Source organism: Gavialis gangeticus, unplaced genomic scaffold (genome assembly GCF_001723915.1).
Source record: "Gavialis gangeticus isolate Ggan-Ray unplaced genomic scaffold, GavGan_comp1, whole genome shotgun sequence".
Taxonomy (NCBI): domain Eukaryota; kingdom Metazoa; phylum Chordata; order Crocodylia; family Gavialidae; genus Gavialis; species Gavialis gangeticus.
The window spans coordinates 75,619,296-75,638,296 of NW_017729022.1; the positions used below are offsets into that span (position 1 = coordinate 75,619,296).

Consider the following 19,001-nt stretch of genomic DNA (forward strand, 5'->3'; position numbering starts at 1 on the left):
AACTGGGACACAGAAGGAAATGACATCTGTCAGACTCCCCAGACTGTCTGAAGAGAGGAAAGATGGTTCTGCAGCATAGCCACAGGCCTTGGAGTCAAGAAACCCAGGCTCTGTTCCCCACTTTGTTCTGCCACAGTTTGTGTGTGCAAAATGAGTGAAACTCAATTAACCTGCTTCTGTTTCTTCATTTGCTTGAGGGACATATTACCTGGTAGAACAGTTCATTCATTAATTTGTAACCCAAATTCCATGTCGAGGATGGAAAGCATTCTAGAAATGCTGCCTGCAATGAATATGCAAGTAAACAAATGTTAATGTAAATATGATCACCTTGTTTAACTAGCACAGGTCCTTTTAACTTACTCATACACTGACTGTTCTCAGGTCTATAAAGCTAATAGATCTACTAATCAAAGGAATTGGTATAAGGAGGTTATAGTGATCCAGTCCCCTTATCAGGCTCATTTTGTGTGTGTTTTCTGCAGGTGGATTCCAGCAAAGCGTGCGAAGCACATGAGGCACACAACTCTGCTATGGCTGGAACAATGTAGCCCTGTGTCAAGCTGACAAGGTTGCACTGCCATCTAGAGACCAAAGCTTTCTGCATTTCTTTATAGATTTCATTTTCTGGGTTTCACTTTAACAAGATGCAAGCATGTCACACACAAACCATGTAACACTGTCTCCTGTAAGCCTTTAGTACTCCTTCCATAAGCTACATAGGTTCAATTCATGCTATCCTTAAGGCTACCAGTGAAACTACTTCATGGGCTACCAAGCCAGGGGCTGGAGGGCACCTTAGATTTGTCCTGCTACAGGCAGACCACAAAGGAAAATGAGCCTAGCTATGATCATGACCTGATTCATCCTGCACTCCAAGGGTGGGTGTTTTTCATTAAAAGCTGCCAATGGTCACAACCCTGGTTTCATCAGGGTCACACTCAGCATGAAATTCAGCTAAAAGTTCAGCTACCACCAGAAATGTCTCAAGAAATCTTTCTGGGTCTTCCCTTGCTGTGACTCCAACATAACAAGCCCCTGAGCACATGCCTACTTTACACTGCCCAGCAGTGGTATCCTTCAGACCTGCTACATTGCTCCTCACATGCAGCCATCCCCACAACCGGAAGCTGTGTAGCCACGCTACTAAAGGCATACTGATTAGGACAGCCATTCAGTAGGACTAATTAGTCCACAAAGAGATGGCTGCACTGTTTTTGGTTGAGGTGGTAGCATACATGCTTCACGGCACCACTACCAGGCATAGTATCTTTACAGTGCAGAAGGGGCTCAGGGGCATTGCTGAGCTCTGTTTCTCCCTGTTCATCTGTCATTACATTTCCCCTCCATTCTTTGAAGTATAAAGAAACAGCTTTTGTTAAGGGAAGATAAATTAAGGTGGGATGTCTCCACCACAAGACTTTCAAAGCTCTTGGTAGTTGCAGTGTTCTTTTGATAGCTTCAGCAATGATTAGCTAGGGTCTTAGCAAAGCACAGAATCAGAGAGCTGTTAAGGCTGAAAAAGACCCATAAACCTTATCTATTTGTTTTACTGCCTGATTTTGCCCAGGTCATGCAACTATAGAACAAAACTGGTGGTCTTAAGTGATCTCTTCTGCTGACTCACTATAAATCATAACTTGCACGTGTCATAGATGTTCAAGTGACAGGGGAAGACGTGGCTTTTTTGTCAAGTAAAAAATGATCATAAACCACACAAGTGGTATCCAATGTGAAAAGGATATGGATTTTGTGCAGGTATGTGGGAAATCTTCTAAATAAAGCAGATTGGTAAATGCCACTTGCTGTATTTTTGTTGGTGGTGGTCTGGGTTTTTCTCCCGTTTTTTGGTTGATCAATTAGCCGAATACAATGCCAATGGGAGGGGCTGGAGCAACAGCTCTAGCAACAGAAATGATTTATCTACAGGACAGGGACACTCCAGGGGCCAGCCTGTCCTGGAGGACCACACCTAGCACTGAGAGGCAAGCTCAGTCTACTTCGTTGTTCTGCTTTGTAATTGTTAACTGTACTCACAGTAACATTACCATCTTTTTTATACAGCTGCTATTTAACATTTTTATTGGGTTAGGACCCATAGGCCAACTGGACTGAGGGTCTCTATTGTAGGTGCTATACAATAGCACTCAATCCACTCAAAGCACTAAGCAGTTACTAGCTAATTAATGCCCACCCATCCTTCTGACATGCACTCATCCACCCTTCCACTACCCACCCATGAACCCTCTGACCCACTTCAGATTTATCTAAAAAGTGGCTGTTTTAAGAAACATTGTAGGTGCTGCAGACCAAAGAGGCAGGGATCAGATGCCCTCGAGCCCTGGGCTGTGGTGTTCAGTGTTGGGGAGAAGAAAGATGGAAGCCTGCTTGAATTTCTAGAAGCCTGTCTCTCAGACAAACCCCTGCTGGAGAGATTGGGGGGGGGTGCTTTATGTGTGAAAGCAAGATGTGGAAGAGTTGCAGCAAAAAGAGTGCTTGAACACTGGAGAGAGCATGGACGGATGGGTTGGAAACTGTAACTATTCAACCACTAGATGGCCTGTTGGTCCATCTATAACATCTGACAGGAGAAAAAAAGAATTTAAAATTCACAGCACATTTTCTTTTTACGTCACTCATTTTAATTATACCAAATAAAGTTCTCAACTTAGACAATATGAGGGAAGGCATCTCCAGGTGCCAGAAATCCCTGACACAGCCACCTTTGCAGCTCCTGTGGCTAGTTGGCAGGTCAAGTTCTCAGGAGGTGTAGTGGTTCCTCCTCTGGCTTGTTCTCTCTTGAGTAAGCTCTCCCCTGCCCAGTCAGCAGTCCTCAGTGTCCTCGTTTTAGTGCGTGGCTATTTTCATACGCTTCCTCTATTTCTCCCCTCCCTTTGTCCTCCATCGTTTCGCATCATAAGCTCAGTCTAGGGTTAGAGTCTCCCATTATGACATCCAACAGTGCCACTTGGAGGGGAGGCAGGGCACAAGTCATTGGCTAATAGTTGTCCTAACCACAATATAAATAGAACAAAAAAAAAAAAGGTTTAATAACTAAGAAGTCAAATCCATTTGGAGGTCTGCAATACGCCAATGCAGAGTTCAGAGTGCTTGGTCCAGTGCATGTTACTGTAGAAGTCCAGAGACCTGTCCAGGCTGCTCCATCGCCACCTCTTCCTCTCCTGATGCTGCATTCACGCAAGAGCAAATCCTCCGGCATTCAGCTCCCAGGTCGGTCCATTGGGAGCAGGCTAAGTGGGAATGGTTAGTAACAGTCTGTCTGGTTTCTGCTGAATTGTAAACTCCTCCTCTTCCATTGAATGGTGGCACTTGTGGCTCTTATTTCTTGTGGAGGAATTTCATTTTGCTACCTGAAGGGGATTGTGACAGAAAAACAACATTTACATAGAAAGAGTCTTAGCTCCATCTCTTGCCCCATGAACCAGGTAGGGCAAGGAGAGCAGTGAAGCTAGACCATAAGATTTTCCCCACTGCCAACACTAAGCCTGAGTACAGAGCCAAGAGAATGGAGTCATGGTCCACTACAACTGGTCCCATGAGACCCCCATGTGTCAGCCAGATGGGTACAATTTGACAGTGACCCAAGACCAAGAATTCTCCCTCCTTCTCCCCTACATAGGGGTGTGGACAGACATAACATCTGAAGCACTTCAAATGTCTTGCTGTAAAAACGGTAGAGGCATGCCACAAGGAACACTGAAGGAAACCAGTACTATTTAGAAGTGCTTCAAAGTGCAGCTGCACTTAGTAATGCTTCAAATGTTATATCTGTCTCCACAAAGGAGTTAAATGGCTCTCAGAGGGTTTCCAGTCATCTCTCTATGTAGGCCTGTATATAGCCCATACTATCAGAATGGCTTATAATCATTACACCTGAGTAAATTTATCTTCACATTGCCCCTGGGAGATATGACCATTTCCACTTTGTGGCTGAGAAGCAGAGGTGAAGGAGGATTAATTGACTGACCCAACTGGGAATTGAATCCAAAACTCCCAGTCCCACACCAGTGCCTTCATCTTCCTTTGGGAGTCAAGGGAAGAGCTCAGGGCTTACTGAGCTCTAAACGCGCATTCTGCAGCACTGAGTGCCAGTAACAATCGTGAATATTCATAGGTGGCTTGGCACTGATCATTTAGGGAAGGCCACAAAACAGATCTCAGCAATGTGCAGCCCTTTGGAAAGCAGTGCTGTCTGCTTCGGCTCCTCTGCTGTCAAATCACAGTACTGACCCTGGGCAAAGGCAATACCTGCTCTGGCAACTTACCTAATCCTTTCAGGAATTTATTGACTCCACTCTGCTCCCCACTAGGAAGGGTTTCCAGGTACTCCTGGGCACGTACCTCAAACAGACCTTCGGGGAAAGACAGCACAATTCTTCTCATTCCAAATACAGAATGATGCAAACATTAATCAAATCTCAGAGTATTTCTCTGAGGTCATACTTTCTCCTGCTTTTACAGTTAAGGAAACTGAGGAACAGAGCAGTTAAGTGACTTATTCAAGACAATGAGAGAGCCTGGGAACTGACACAAAAACTCCCAGACCTAACTCAGATCATCCCTCTCTCAAAGGTGACATCAATGCAGTCTTTCACAGGCCTACAGACATAACAGCCTCATTCCAAAGCTAGGACTGGTGTTGTTCTGGGAGATCATCTTGGCTGTTTGTGTTATTCTCACAGTTATTGGGAGTTTGGCAGCAAATACATCACAAAGCTATCTGACATAAGAAGAGACCCCAACCTTTGACCCCTTGTTTCCGCAGCTCCCGTTCCTGAATGAAGCCCCCAAACATCTGAGTTTCCATGAAGACCTCCAAGAATCGGCGCAGGCTCTTGGAGGAGACAGACTTGCGGAAGGCCTCCTTCTGCAAGGTCCGCTCGTCTCGCTCACCAGGGGTCAGGAACAGGGAATAGTGGCCCACAATTTCCACAAAGAAACGGACAAAGGCTTCTGACACCACTTCATTCAAGGGGTTGGACTCCAAGGAACAGGTTGCAGAAGAGGCTGAGAAAGACAAGAGGTGAAGATGGAGCTGTAAGGCTGTGCATGCAGGTTTACTTTAAATTGGCGTTCATGGCTGTGGCCCACACCACCTTACCAGCCCCATATATGGCCCCTGCTGGCCTCTGTAAAAATAGTACCCTGCACTTGCCTGAAAGCAAGTAGCCACTCTGGAGGCAGAGTACCTTAACAAATACTTTCCATTGAAAGACAGGCTGCTAGTGCTCCCAAGAGACCTTGTAGTGCACTTAGCCTGGCTAGTGCTTTGCCTTTGTGCCATCAGCCCCCACAATAAAAAGCTGTTAAAGGATAGTGATCTGTAATCTGCATTGCCACATAGGAGACCCCAGCTCAGCTTATGGACTCACCCGCTCCACATTAGCTGTATTGTGGAGACATCATGCTTGGCCTGGCTGGACAGCCTGCCTTCACTCACAGGGCCAGCATTGCAGTGTGATGCCCAGCTAGTTGGATTATGGCTGCTCCCAAGAGCTCTGTGGCTTTGCAGGGGCACATGAAGCATAGACACATGGGGTTGAGAGTGAAGGATCAGTCATGAGTGGCCAGTGGTGAGGGGATCAGGAAAAACTCTAGCCATGCGGTTTCTGTAGGCTTCAGATGAACTGTGCCTTTGATTCAAATCTGGGCCCAGAGCTAAGAAGTAGTCCTTTTTGGGGGGAGAAAACAGACAGGTCTCAGAGCTTACCCTGCTTGCCATTCAGGGTGCCCTCCTCCTTGTCATTACCCAGCTCATTCCTCTGCTCCAGGATGTGCTCAAGTGCTGCTTGCAGCTTCCGGGGCAGAATAGAGTCCTCATCCTCCATCTAGAAACACATACACTTACTCAGGGATTCTCATAGTGTGAGACTTGGACCAGATCTGGGAACCTGCCTTTTCCCTCACCTAGGTCACATGGAGTCATGGACATAGAAGGCCCTGTCAAAGATTACTGGTCATAATACCCTAATAATGATGATAATACTGGGTATTTACATGGAAGTAGCCTTCCATTCTTCCTTTGAATAGTAAAGGGGGAAAATGGCCTCATTCTCAAATGCACCTCTTACATCGGATAGGTCAGTCTGAGATCCTGCCTCCCAGCCACGACTCCATTCCTTAGAGGAAGGAAGAGTGTAGTTCTGGAGGTCTTGGTGCATGGTCTGTGAAGTAACACAGTGGGGACTCAAGAGGAAAGGCTTTGTTATATCCTGGCTCCTGGGGGTGGGAAGTCCAATGTAAACCATGAAGAGACAGCAATACAGCCAGAGCAGGTGATAGAAAACAGCTACATAAAGAGATAAGAAACATCCTTTATCCTGCACTGTATCTCCATGAGAGAGAAGTCCTACTACCCATTTTGTACAGATGGGAGCCTGAGGCTAAAAGGTTAACTCACCCAAGGTTAAACAGGGAGTCTGTGGTCGAAATGGGAGCTGAGCCCAGAGCTCCTGGTCAATCTGATCTCTTTGCCAGAAAATGTGGTTCCTGCTCTAAATTGTTTGTGCTGCGGTTGTGATTCAGAAGGGCTGGATTCTGTTTAACATGCCCTGACCCCTCCCCAGAAGTCAGAGAAAAGGTAGTCTCATGAGTCTGTTCCAGAAATCTCCCAAATTTTACACGCCTCTTCTTTGGATCACAGGGAATTAGAATCAACAAGCACATTTGTTTGCAGACTCATTGCCAGATTCCCCTTTACTGCATTTCTAGTTATGGTCCAGTAATGCAAGGACTAGAGGGAGGCACGTGAGAGGAACCAATGAAGACAGAAACTGAAAGGTCCATTAACGTCATACTATTTGGGAGGTGCAGGTATTATGATTATAGGGCAAGTCTACATTACAGAGCCTCTGCCACTATAGCTATGGCCAGCATAGCCACCAGGAGGAGATGCAACATATTTTGGTAGATGAAGTTTGCAAATATTGCTACAGCATCTCCCCAATAGCTATGTCAAAAGCAGGGCTGTTCTGCTGACACACCTGGGTCCACACCAGAGGCTGTGCTAACAAAGCCAGGTAGGCCAAGGGGTGTGATTTTTTTTTATACCACGGGGTGACACAGATATGCCAGTAGAACATGGCAGTGTAGATCAGGCCCTAGTAGGCAGTATGGATTAGAGCTTTGAGCAAGGGCCTAGGAGTCTTGCATTTTGTTTCCAGCTCTACCTGGGGCTCAGTCTGTGACTGAGGGTAACACATTTGCACTGCCCTTATGTCCCAGTTTCCATCTGTAAAAAGGTGGTAATACTTCACAGGTCATGCGGTGCTTAATTCCTTGGTATTCACAAAGTACTTGGGGATTGCTAGATGGAAGCACATTATACGAGCACAAAGCACCAGGACATTATAGTTAAACAACAGTTGGCATCCAAACCTGCTTCCTGATCTGCATACAAGCAGGTCTTCTAGCCAGCAGGGTAAACAAAGGCAGATCAAGATACAAGGAGACAGAAGTAGTAGAGAGAAGTACCAACCCAATACAGAAAAGCTCTCCTCACCTGTCTGAGGAACCGGTTGTTAACAAGGTCAACCACTAGGACCTACCAATGAGAGAAAGAATGGGGAGTCATCATTTCCTGTCATCAGAGAGAGTATCTCAAGGAAAAAATCTTGCCCTGCTCCATCCCACATAACCACAGCAGCAGGTGGGGGATATAAAATGCTGGCCAAAGGCAAGCCGTTTGTTGTGGTATTCTGACCACTTCACCACAGACCACAAAACGACAGCTTTGAAAGAAGCTTGCTCCCCAGCCCATCCCACCATGTCTGAAAACCAGGATTTCAAAACAGTCAGCAGCTCTACTGCTTGAGCTAACAGCCTTCCAAGGATGCTCTGGCCCGGTTTACACAGCAAAGCACGAATGAGTGACCAGAATAACATGCGGATTTATTATATACACCCATTTAATATTTATGCAATGCCCCAAAACCAAATAATAACATTTTTTTAAAGATCAAATACATCATGTGTAACTTGTGGAACTCACTGGCACAGGCGTATTGGGAGTAGTTTGTTCAGTGCAATTCTGAAAAGATCGGCTGTGTCTGAACAGCAGTGGTAGATATGGAGAAGGCAAGATATGGTAAGAAAAAAGAGGTCTTTGATCCAAGTTTGTCTTTGAAAGACTTTTTTTCCTTTTACAGCTCACTAATGGGCAAGAAGTCACACTCTACCACAGGTATCCCCTGCCCTGGGGTCTGAGAGTACAGTGGGAGCAAGGATGATAATGTTACCAGGTTATTTTGGGTTTGCATATGTTTACACTTGCTCACCATCTGTTTCCTTCAGAATTATTTAGAGGTCTGTATTAGCTATACAGAAGGGCAGCCAGCCCAACCCTGGACAATCCCTAAAAAAGTAAAATTCATATATGACAGATTTAGTAATTCAACCACTGGGAGTATTATCCTGACAGCATCACAAAAAACTTTCAATAATAACTCCCCACTGCACCAAAATCACCATTAAAGTCCCCAACCTCACCCTTCTCTCAACTCCCTGTGGGGCTAGAGAAAAAAACAATCCTGCAGTGTGCCTTGAGGTTCACTGGGCACAGACAGAAGTTATGTTTGTCGCACTATCAGCCCCTGGGAGTGCTTTAGAGCCATGTCCTGACAGAAGTGCATGGCTGCAGAGCGCTTTAAAAGGGATCGATCCCACGACAATCTGAACCCTCATTACATGAGGGTTCAGATGAAGGCGCTGCACAGCACAGGGGGGCTCCAATCCACCCGTCCCACTCTCCAGCACTGACTGAAAAAACCTCAGACCAAGTTCCCTCTGCTCCCTTCTCCCTTCCCATTCTGATGACAGCACTGGGGCTGGGAGGAGGGAGAGACAGGGCTAGGGGAGAGCAGCTGCAAACTCGCAGCCACTCCAAATTGCAGCTGGATCTCCCATCCCCTGGGACCCAACAGCAAAAGTCTGTTGGGCCTGGGGGAATCACTTGAACTCATGGCACTTCCTGAAAAGCGCCATGAGTTACAGCAGGGAGCTGCACTTCTTTCTGTGCCCATTATGTCACTTCCTCCTACCTACCAATAGCATTAACAGAGTTTGGTAGGTAGCAGCCTGCATGGTCTGGAGCCAAAGGCTCCGAGTTCTGTCTCCTAGCCAAACCAGGATAGCCGCATTGCCATAGTTACAATGACATGCTGCCCTAAAATGGGGAGGCAGCTATGGATTTGTAGGGCAAACCTTTCAAGGATAAATGACAACATCACCTAGCAAAAGCTGGGTTTTTAAAGAGCAATCTCACAGGTGTTCATGGCTCACCTCTTCCACAGGCAGCTCCTTGAGGCAGGGCAGAGAACTGGAGAGTAGACCGATCAGGAAGGGAGTCGGCGAGCATACTATGTCAATCATGGAAGGCGGCAGCACTGGGATGTAGGTGTGCTGCCAGGTAAAGGGGTAAAGCAGGGCCATCATGGCATGGCAGCACTTTGACAGGGTGCTGGGGGACGAGAGCAAACACACAGGGGCTGGTCAGTTTGTAGGCAGGTGCTCAGGCATTTTAGAGTGGCTCATGGACACCACAGGTGCTAGTCACTTGCAAAACTCTGGGCCCCATTCTTTATTTCATGATCCAACACACATGAAACAGTTTAGGATTGCAGATGGGTATTCCCCTGTCACATGGTGAGGGCCACTTTCACTGCCCCAAGTGACAGCTGGCAGTGCACACAGAAGGGGCTTGCTGTGCTGTCTTTAGAGAAAGGTTTGATAGAAGGCATAGAAGGCACAATCTGCGCTGTTGCTTAATTCTCTCCCCTGGCCCATGACACTGAATTATAATTAGCAACAACATCTCCTTCTGACACATGGGAACATTGGACTAGCAGAGGCCTCCCTGGCCAATGGCTCATTCTCAGGAACTTACTTGTCCAAAGAGTCTACGAGATCAACCACTCACACACTGCTGCCACAAAATACCCTAGTGCGCCCCCCCTGCCCTGCACAACATACTACAAGGTAAAGAGGTGAGGAACACAGGCACCACCAGTGCTATGATCACTGCAATGTCATGGAATTTGTTAGGTTAAAACATAACCAGATGCTCCTGGGAATAGGACTGTGACACATGCAACAAGGTAGGGAAATGTCTACCCCCTGCCCCCCATGCCCACAAAAAAAAAACCCAAACAAACCCCACACTCCTTGCCAATCTGAGCTGGGGTTCTTCCTGACTTGGTATTTGGTGACTGGTTTGACCCTAACTGCACCAACAAGACCCAGAAGCCTGGGATTTAAACACTGTTGTGAGCATCAGCACAAACCCATCACACTCCCAACACTAGTTATGGGGTGGTTAGGGGGAAAAGGGTTAAAAGTGCACGTGGGCTGAACTGAGAACACAGGAAACAGATAGAGTAGTCACTGGAATGAAGGACAAATTACTCCACTACCACACAGTCCAGTTCATGACGGTGTCTCCCAAAGGCAAGCCTGTCCCAGGGGGAGGGAATGGAGAGTAAAGAGGCAGGGGTAAAGAGCAGGCAGCTTGTACTTTTCCCATTCAAATGCTATCAGCGACTCTGCTGAGAGCTCTTTCTCCCATAACTTGGCCAGAGAACCCCTCTGGAAGGAGGGGTAGGCAGGGCATGTGGCCAGCTCCACGGGGCTATGTCCAGCATGCCTCAGGGCACTGGTTACTCATCTGTTCTGGGTTTGAAAGCATTTTTGCGTCAGGGGATGGGGAGGCTCGCCATAATAAGCTATGCACATAACGTCATTTTGTTTTACTAGCATCCAGGTCTGGAAAGAATGGGGGAGGAGAGAGAGAGGATAGCATGGCCTGGAGGCATCACATGGCCAGGAAAGCACTCACAGCTGGCTTGTGTTAAACTCCACGGGGGAATTTACACTGAGAAACCCGGATCTGGCGGCTGTTGCTGACTTGAAATGAGAGAAGGGAATGGGGTTTGGTGGGTGTGGGCTTGAGCTCACTCTGAAAAGTCAGGCCAGATTTTTTGCTCCAATTAAGTCTGGTGAATTTGAGTCCCTGCACTGTGATGCTAGCACAGGCTGAGGAAAATAGCATCAATGTTGGAATACATGATTTGGCTGCTTTTCACTATATGAAATGGGTTTGGCAGGACATGACATCTGTTGGGACATCACTGCAATCATACGATGCAGCAGTCAGCCCAGTCTAAACAGACACATGCCAATCAGTGAGTCTGATCCCAGGGAAGAGACTGGAATCTGCTTAACATTGAGGCTTTACTTAGGACTGTTTCAGGGGAAGAATATATGCTAGAGCAGGAGTGGCCAACCCATGGCAAGTGATGCAGGTGGCTGTTGAATGTGGCATGTGGACCCTGGGTGCTCAGTAAGGGGATGTGCCAAAATAGAGCCAGGGGGATACAAGCCTCTGGCAGCATGGGGCAGGATGCTGATACTAGAGAAGGTATCACTGCCAAGAGACAAGATAACCCTTCCCAGGCCCTGCAGCCACTGCTGGATTCAGGACTTTGGGTCTTCCTTTGCCATATAAAATTGTAGCAGTTGTGGGGCCAGGGAGAAGTTACCCTGGCTCTTGACAGTGGCACCTGCTCCTGCAGCAATGTCTTAGTCCCATTCTGCTCCTCACAGCCGGAGGCTCAGGTCCCTCTGCCCCCATTCCTGTACCTAGAGCACAAAGTCTACCAGGTACACCTCTGGGCTAGAGGGACCAGAGCAGCATTTGGGGGTGGGTGGGCAATCTTTGGCCCACACCTGCCAAAAAGGTGGGCTACCTCTGTTCTAGAGCATCTCTCCAAGGAACAGGCCCACTGAAGGGTCACTCCATACATTTCTCTCTCTGCTGAAAGGGACCTGTCAACTTTAACATTTTGTTAATTGATATTTTTGATTAAAGTCACATTCCTGATAGAAGATACTTATGCCCTTGCCTTTATTTTTCATTTCATTTAGCAAATGGGAAAAAATCCTATTTCCATGCTGATGTTGAGAAGAGTCCACAGATCTTCTAAGCCACCAACAAGCGCTCTCTGTGATTCCAGACAGTACTAAAGAAGATGACTATGCTATTACCGTGCAGTGAAATCATTCCTCTGAGGATGGCCTGGGGGATATTATGTAACATGCTGTCCTCTACCAGCATTACAGCAGCTTTCCCTTCCTTTTCCCCTGTCTTGCAGGTCACAGTGGAGTATAGTGTTGTGTGGCAAAAATATTTTTAAAGATGTAAGCTGTGATAGGAAGCAAAGATTTCCTTCCATTCCACAACAGCACCCATAAAGTCCTGACCACCAGAACCTGGGTAAATTCTGGTTATCTATACTCAGTAACAAAGTGTCATATTTTTCACTCTAAGAAATTTTCAGGCTACTATGAGTTTGCTTAGATTCAGGTCTGTCAGCCTTCATGAGTGCAGAGTAGCTTCAGAGATGGAGGTGAAGAAGATACACATGAGGAGTCCCTTCTGCCTGAGTTTCAGCCAGTATTGTTCCCAAGGTACTGGCTGTGCTTGAGGAGGCTCACCCTACCAGCTGTAACATCAGATCTTTGGAATGATTCAAACTGAGCACGACAACACCAGGCTTCATTATTTCTGGAAAGTGCAAGCGCCACTTAGTGGCATAGAGGGAAGAATCTATTAGGCCCATGCTTAAGAAATAATTTCTAGACTGGGAATTCCATAACCTATTTCTAACCCCGTCCCGCTGAAGAGGGAAAAACAACTCTGGGAAATCTGGAGTCCTAAGAGTTCCTGGGCCTCGAGTAGTTTGCTTTGAGACCTGGCGATGACCTGAACAGCATGTCCTGATTGATTCTTTCAGATCTGCTTTTGTACCAATGACCAGGAGGTGTTACTGACACAGTGATGAGCCCTGGCAGGGAAAGATGGATGTCTCTTTTGCATCTGACAAAGTAAAACAGTGCTTATGAAAACTCATGCATCTCTGATTTAGTAAGCCTGTGAGTTGCAAATCTACCCTGCCTTCTGCCTGACATCAAACTAACACGGCTAACTACCTCACTGTGCTCAGGGAACGAAAGTCACTTGACTTGTTCAGGCACACTGGAGGCTTTAGAGAAAATTTTCAGACAGAAGGTTAGGCTTCTAAATGCATAACCAATTTCAAAAGTGCCATGAACCCAGCAACACTCATTCAAGCCAATGGAAGCTGCTAGACTCCTTGCACTTTGGAAAATGAGGCCACGTATGTAAGAGCCAAAATTTGGTTTAAGGAGCCATGAAGAAGGCAGTTGTTCTTGAACACCTTGATCCTTAGTATCTAGGACTGTCAGTCTGGCATTTTGCCTTATAAACAGTAGAGATAAGCTCCTCCTGTAAAAAGCAATCTATTTGTGTTACGGGGCATGCTTTAAGTATTGGTGCTTTGCCCTTCCCAAATCAAGGCTTATTGCACTAGATTGAGCAGAATTAGGGACAGAATAATTCAAGAGATTGGCATATTTTTTGTGAAGCCATTTCTCCTGGGTTGAAAGGGAATATTTACTCTGGTTGCTATGACAGGAAGGGGAAAAAAAGCTAACAAGCAAATTCTTTCCTTTTCCGTTGCCAAACTTTGGATTGACAGATCTTTAAAAAACACTCAATGTTCATTCTAAAGATGGAAAAAACAAAAGCATTTCACTTGCTCTACACTTGTTAGATGTGTTTTTGGCTCAGCTTGAAAACATTTCATAATTCACACAGCATTTGGCAAGTGACCTTTCCGCTTTCTTTCCCAGAGACTGAAGAATCTGTAGCAATTAGAAGATGTAAATAAATCATGCGTATCATTTTCTCTCTCTCTCTTCCATCCACCCATCCATCCATTCATCCACCCACACACTAGCATGTATGTGTACGGACACATGCACTGATGGTATCCATATGATAAAGAGAAGTGTGAGAAATGCAATTTATCAGGCCTTTCACCACTTCACCTGCACTCTGCCCATTAATTCATCTCTGCTGGACTCATTCTAGCATTCCAAACCCCTGAGCAGCTTCAAACAGCTGCCTGTTCTGTTTTCTTTCTTTTTCTTTTTAAATCTAGTTGCCAAATAAATGCTTCATTTCTTTTCGCGGAAATATGGTATTTCCAACCCCAAAGTAAATACTATTTCACACATATCAATTTCTGTGTCTCTTGTTCCAGGACGACTGAAATTTCACCTTGAATCAGTTAGGTGTGATGTCCAGTACCTCAAAAGCCACCACACCTGGTAGCAGGAGATTTGTGCCATTATGTAAAAGAGATACTTGGCTTTCCATTCTGCCAGGGCTGCCAATTCCAAAAGTTAAAAGATCATGGGGATGGTTTAAAAATCATGGTTTTGTCTTTAAAAAAACTGCATTTTGGGTTCTTTCCTTTACCTTATGGTTTTGGAGTCTTTACAGTATTCTTGGGTCACGTTTTTTTCCAGCTCTTCTCCACAGCTGGCTTTACAAATAATACCAAATACTGAGAAGCTCACAATAAAATTCTGAGTGTTGGCAGCACTGCACAAAACATTTTATTCCAGCCACTGAAGACTAATACAGCATAGAACTTTAAACCCTAGCATTGCTACGTACAGGAAAGCTGCTGTATGTGGCTTTTAGAAGACTACAATGTATGATACTATTTTTTCTCTCTTTCCAAGACATGATTCCTTATTGACAGGAGATATGCAAAATCATGCCAACAGGAGAAATGCTTAAATAGGCTTTTGTAACACACGAGTAAAACCTATGCATTACGTCACATAATCCAATCGCTTGGTGCCACTTAAAGCTGGACCCGTGCTTGTGCCCTGAGTGAATCAAACCACCATGTCATATGTATCCTGTATGAGCAGAAAAAAACCTCTCAGAGATCATCACCGTAATTATTACCAAAGCAAGTCATGCAGTTCAGACATGGGAAAGATGGAATTCTGATACAGTCTCAGCTCAAATGCACAATGAATGCTTCATTTCTTACACATGTATGTATGTCTAGAGACAATAAAAAATATCTATGCATATAACATATTGGTGAATGCAGCTGAATAGATCTTTTTCTCCTTGACCTTCTGTAAAGAAATGAAAGCAATGAGCAGCTGCCTGCATGTTTCAGCCCACCAAACTTCCCTCTTTGTGCGACAAGCCTGCATGAACTCTGCCCTTACAGATCTGTGGACCCATCTGTGGAACACAGCAAAGTATTTGTTGCCTCCTCTGTAGAAGGGGCCTCCCCAACGTCTTCTCCTCCCTCCAGTTCTGATGCTGTAGCTGGCTGGCTGGCTGGAAGTTGTGAAAATAGACAGCTTGGGGGCACTGAACACAGTTGAAACTTGATCATACTCCTAAGTGTCATTACTCATCTGTAGCTTTCCCTTCCTGGGCTTTGAGAACTCTCCTCTCTGAATCCTCAAGTGCTAAAGGGCTGGATGGCTGCCAGGCAGTGGCTATATAAAACCTTAAAGAGACCGGACTGCTTTTCCAACTGGTGGATGTAAATTATTTGTGTTTGTGTTTTAAAAACCAAAATCAAACTCAGGAACCAAAAGTTGTGGAGTTACTCACAGTGCCAAGAGAGGCTGTGCTTCCTGCCTGGGGTCTTGTTCCTGCAGGTGTAACATAGGTCAGCACATCCTCTCCAGACAGAGGAGGGGCTCTCCTCCTGACTGGCTCTGCCCTGCTCATATTCTAAGTAAAAGCAACAGAGTCAATGGACCCTGCTTCTCTTTGGGCACAAGAGGAAACTCAATTGTTGGAAGCTGAAGAGTTTAGTTTTCTCTTGTGTGTCCCATAGTGGGCAGGTCTCCTTTTCAGATCTCCTGTCCTTTGGAAGGATTAGCAGGGCTTGGAGCAGATAAGAACATGGGCAACTGGTGTCTCCCGAGTCTGTGGGGGCACCCCCACCCGAGTCTGTGGGGGCACCAACGGGGGGAGATGAGGTCCCCCAGCAGCCGATCACTCAGCCAGCGACAAAACTGGAAGTGCACTTCCTCTGGCACTTCCGGTTTCACAGCTGGGTTTCCAGGGGTTGCACGGCCTATCTCAGGGGGTACACATGCACCCATGTGCACCCCCTGTGTGTCACCAATGGATAAGAAGATGGAAAATAACAAAGAAGCACAAAAGCATGTAAATACCAGTGCTTAGTTCTCATTCTCTTCATCCAAGATCTGGAAGGGCAAGATGTGAAGGTAAGGTAAGTACCTGAGCTTATCTGCTATAAAGATCACCCTTCTCTCCAGAAGCAGGGAGGCAAAGACTCGGCTGAGGTGCCGCACACTGAGGGAGGAGAACAGGGACTCAAAATCAACGTGCTCAAGCCTTGAGTCCAGGGGCCGTCGCAGCTCAATGACCTACCAGAAAAAAACAAATACCACACAGGTCATGTTCCAGACTCAATCAGGGCATTGACAAGCAAGGGGCTAAACTCTGTGAAGTCCTAAACTGGGAACCAAAGGACATGATGCTGCTTTTGGAGCTAAGGAAGAGTTTACATTAGCTACTAGCCAACCATCAGATGTTGCCTTTCCTTAAAAACCCCACCAACCTAACTCACAGATGAGGCGGAAAGCTGTGTCCAGTGTCTATTGCAGGAAGTGATAGAAAGACATGGCAGGATCTCCCTAGTGAGTTAGTGACAGAGGCTTTTCTCCCTACCTCTGCAATGCCAGAGTAGATTTACCACGTCAAAAGGGGCAGGCTGAGGAAAATCTGAGATTGGAATATCATGTCCATTAGAGAGAGAATTTCTAGGCACCCATAGGCAAGGTGGGGGCTGGGGGAGGGAGGGAAGCATCTGACATTTCTCATTGTTGGTCATGCTGTTGGATCACTTGTTGCATGAGAATCTGGACGGAAAGGAGAAGGGATCAGGGTCTAACTTGCAGAGACTCCAGCTGGGTGCCAGGAAGAGTACAGACTACCTGTAGGGTTTTTTCTTTGCTCTTACATAGCCCCATAGTGCCTCAGCATTTTATAGCCTTTAAAGTGTTCATGCTAATAACACCCCTGTGAAGTAAGAAAGTGCTGATTCTCCTTTTATAGACAGGGAACCAAGACCCAGAGAGAAAGTGACTTGCCCAAGGCATAACTGGAAGTGTGTGACAGAGCTGAGAAATGAACACAGGTCACCCGGCTCCAAGTCCAAGGCTCTAACTAATAGGCAAGCCAGCTTCAAAGCACCTGGCACATTTTTTCTGCGCTACATCACATGACTCACCCTCATCCATTTACATATTAAAGACTGGAAGACTGTTATGTCCCTGTTCAGTCTTTTTTCTAGTCTCAGCAAAATGTTTCCTCCTAATCTTTTCTCACAATCTATGTTATCATTAAATCATAGAAAATGTGGGATGGAAGGGACCTCAGGAGGTCTAGTTCAACCACCTGCTTAAAGAAGGATAATCCCCAAACATATCATCCCAGCCAAGGCTTTGTCTAGCTGGGTCTTAAAAACCTCCAAGGACGGAGATTCCACCACCTCTCTCAGTAATCTGTTCCAGTGCTTCACTACCCTCCTTGTGAGAAAGTTTTTCCTAATATCTAACCTAAATTTCCCTTGCTGCAATTTGAAACCATTGCTCCTTGTTCTGTCATCTGCCACCACTGAAAACAGTTATCCAGTCTCTGTACATCTTTGTTAAAGTGTGAGGACAAAACAGGATACAGTGGTCGAGCTATAGCCTCGGCAGGGGTGAGTAGGGCAGATTAATTCTCTCCCAGGTGGTATATACAGCCCTCCCTTTAGTACATAAGATGTTCTTTGTTAGCAACAGCATCACTCCATTGACTTATATTCAGTGTTTGATCTACTAGAATCCCAAGATTCTTTTCTGTGACAACCAGCTTTTTCCCATTTTGTATTTGCACACTTGCTGTTTCATTCCTAAATGTAGCCCTTTGCATCTATATTTGATGAATTGCATCTCATTAGCTTTGGACCAATTCATCAAGATCATTTTGAATTCTGATCCTGTCCTCCAAGATGCTGTCAGCTTGGTGCAATGCACAGATTATACAGGTGTACTCTCTATCCCATCATCTATGCTGATAATGAAAAGACTGAATAAAAACAGATCCCCATAGCACCCTAATCTTCTTAGCAAACCATTGGTAACTATTCTTTGAGTGCATTTTACCACTAGTCATGTACCTACCTCATAGTAATTTCACCTACATCAAGTTTCCCCAGTTTGCCTGTGAGACTGTCATGTGGGATGATCTCTACAGCCTTACTAAAGTCAAGATATATGACATCTACAGCTTCCTCCTATCCACAAGGCCATTCATCTTGTCCAAGAAGTAAATTAGATTGGTTTGACAGGATGTTGTGGTCATGGGGGATATGAATGACACTGACATCACCTGGGAGGAGCAGTCAGCCAGGTCTAGCCACTCACAAAGGTTCCTGACGTCCGTACAGGACCTACACCTCGTGCAGGAGGTACTCGTCCCCACTAGGGGAAACGCCATACTGGATCTGGTGTTAGCCTCTGGGGACAACCTGGTGGGGGAGGTGCTAGTACAAGGGAGGCTAGGGGACAGTGATCATGAAATGATCCAGTTTGCTATTCAGAGAAAGGTGGGGAGGGTAACTAGCACAGCGCAAATGCTTGACTTTAGAAAAGCCAACTTTGATGTGCTCAGGGCAGCAGTCAGGGAGGCACCTGGAGCCCAGGGGGTAGCTAGTATGGAAGTCCAGGAAAGGTGGTCCTTCCTCAAGGAGGCTATTCTTGGGGTGCAGCAGGATGCAATTCCTCTGCGCAGGAAGGCAGGAAAAGGGTCCAAGAAACCTTCATGGCTGAGCACGGATATCCAGGCTGACCTGAAGGCAAAGAAAAAAGCGTACTGGTGGTGGAAGCAGGGGGCAGGGACAAAGGAGGAGTATTCCTCTCTGACCCGAGCTTGTAGGGATTTGGTAAGGAAGGCTAAAGCAGCACTAGAGCTTAGATTAGTTTCTGGGATTAAGGATAACAAAAAATTCCCTTTTTCAAGTATATAGGTAGCAAGAAGAAGTCTCAGGGTAACATTGGAC

General features: G+C 46.0%; 1 protein-coding gene across 4 annotated transcripts in view; it reads right to left on the reverse strand.

Annotated features, from left to right (window-relative positions):
- Nucleotides 1-2,619: 2,619 nt before the first annotated feature.
- DENND2A (DENN domain containing 2A) overlaps nucleotides 2,620-19,001 on the reverse strand; it is a 92,980-nt gene continuing 76,598 nt past the window's right edge. For 3 of the 4 annotated variants that reach the window (XM_019515415.1, XM_019515412.1, XM_019515411.1), the window contains 7 exons: nucleotides 16,172-16,320; nucleotides 9,301-9,478; nucleotides 7,523-7,564; nucleotides 5,732-5,849; nucleotides 4,765-5,028; nucleotides 4,287-4,373; nucleotides 2,620-3,371 (listed from right to left, as the gene is read on the reverse strand). In XM_019515415.1, coding sequence (XP_019370960.1) covers nucleotides 3,340-3,371; nucleotides 4,287-4,373; nucleotides 4,765-5,028; nucleotides 5,732-5,849; nucleotides 7,523-7,564; nucleotides 9,301-9,478; nucleotides 16,172-16,320 — 870 coding nt within the window. In that variant the 3' untranslated portion in view covers nucleotides 2,620-3,339. The remainder of the gene's footprint in view (nucleotides 3,372-4,286; nucleotides 4,374-4,764; nucleotides 5,029-5,731; nucleotides 5,850-7,522; nucleotides 7,565-9,300; nucleotides 9,479-16,171; nucleotides 16,321-19,001) is intronic. The other variant, XM_019515413.1, reaches the window with a different exon arrangement.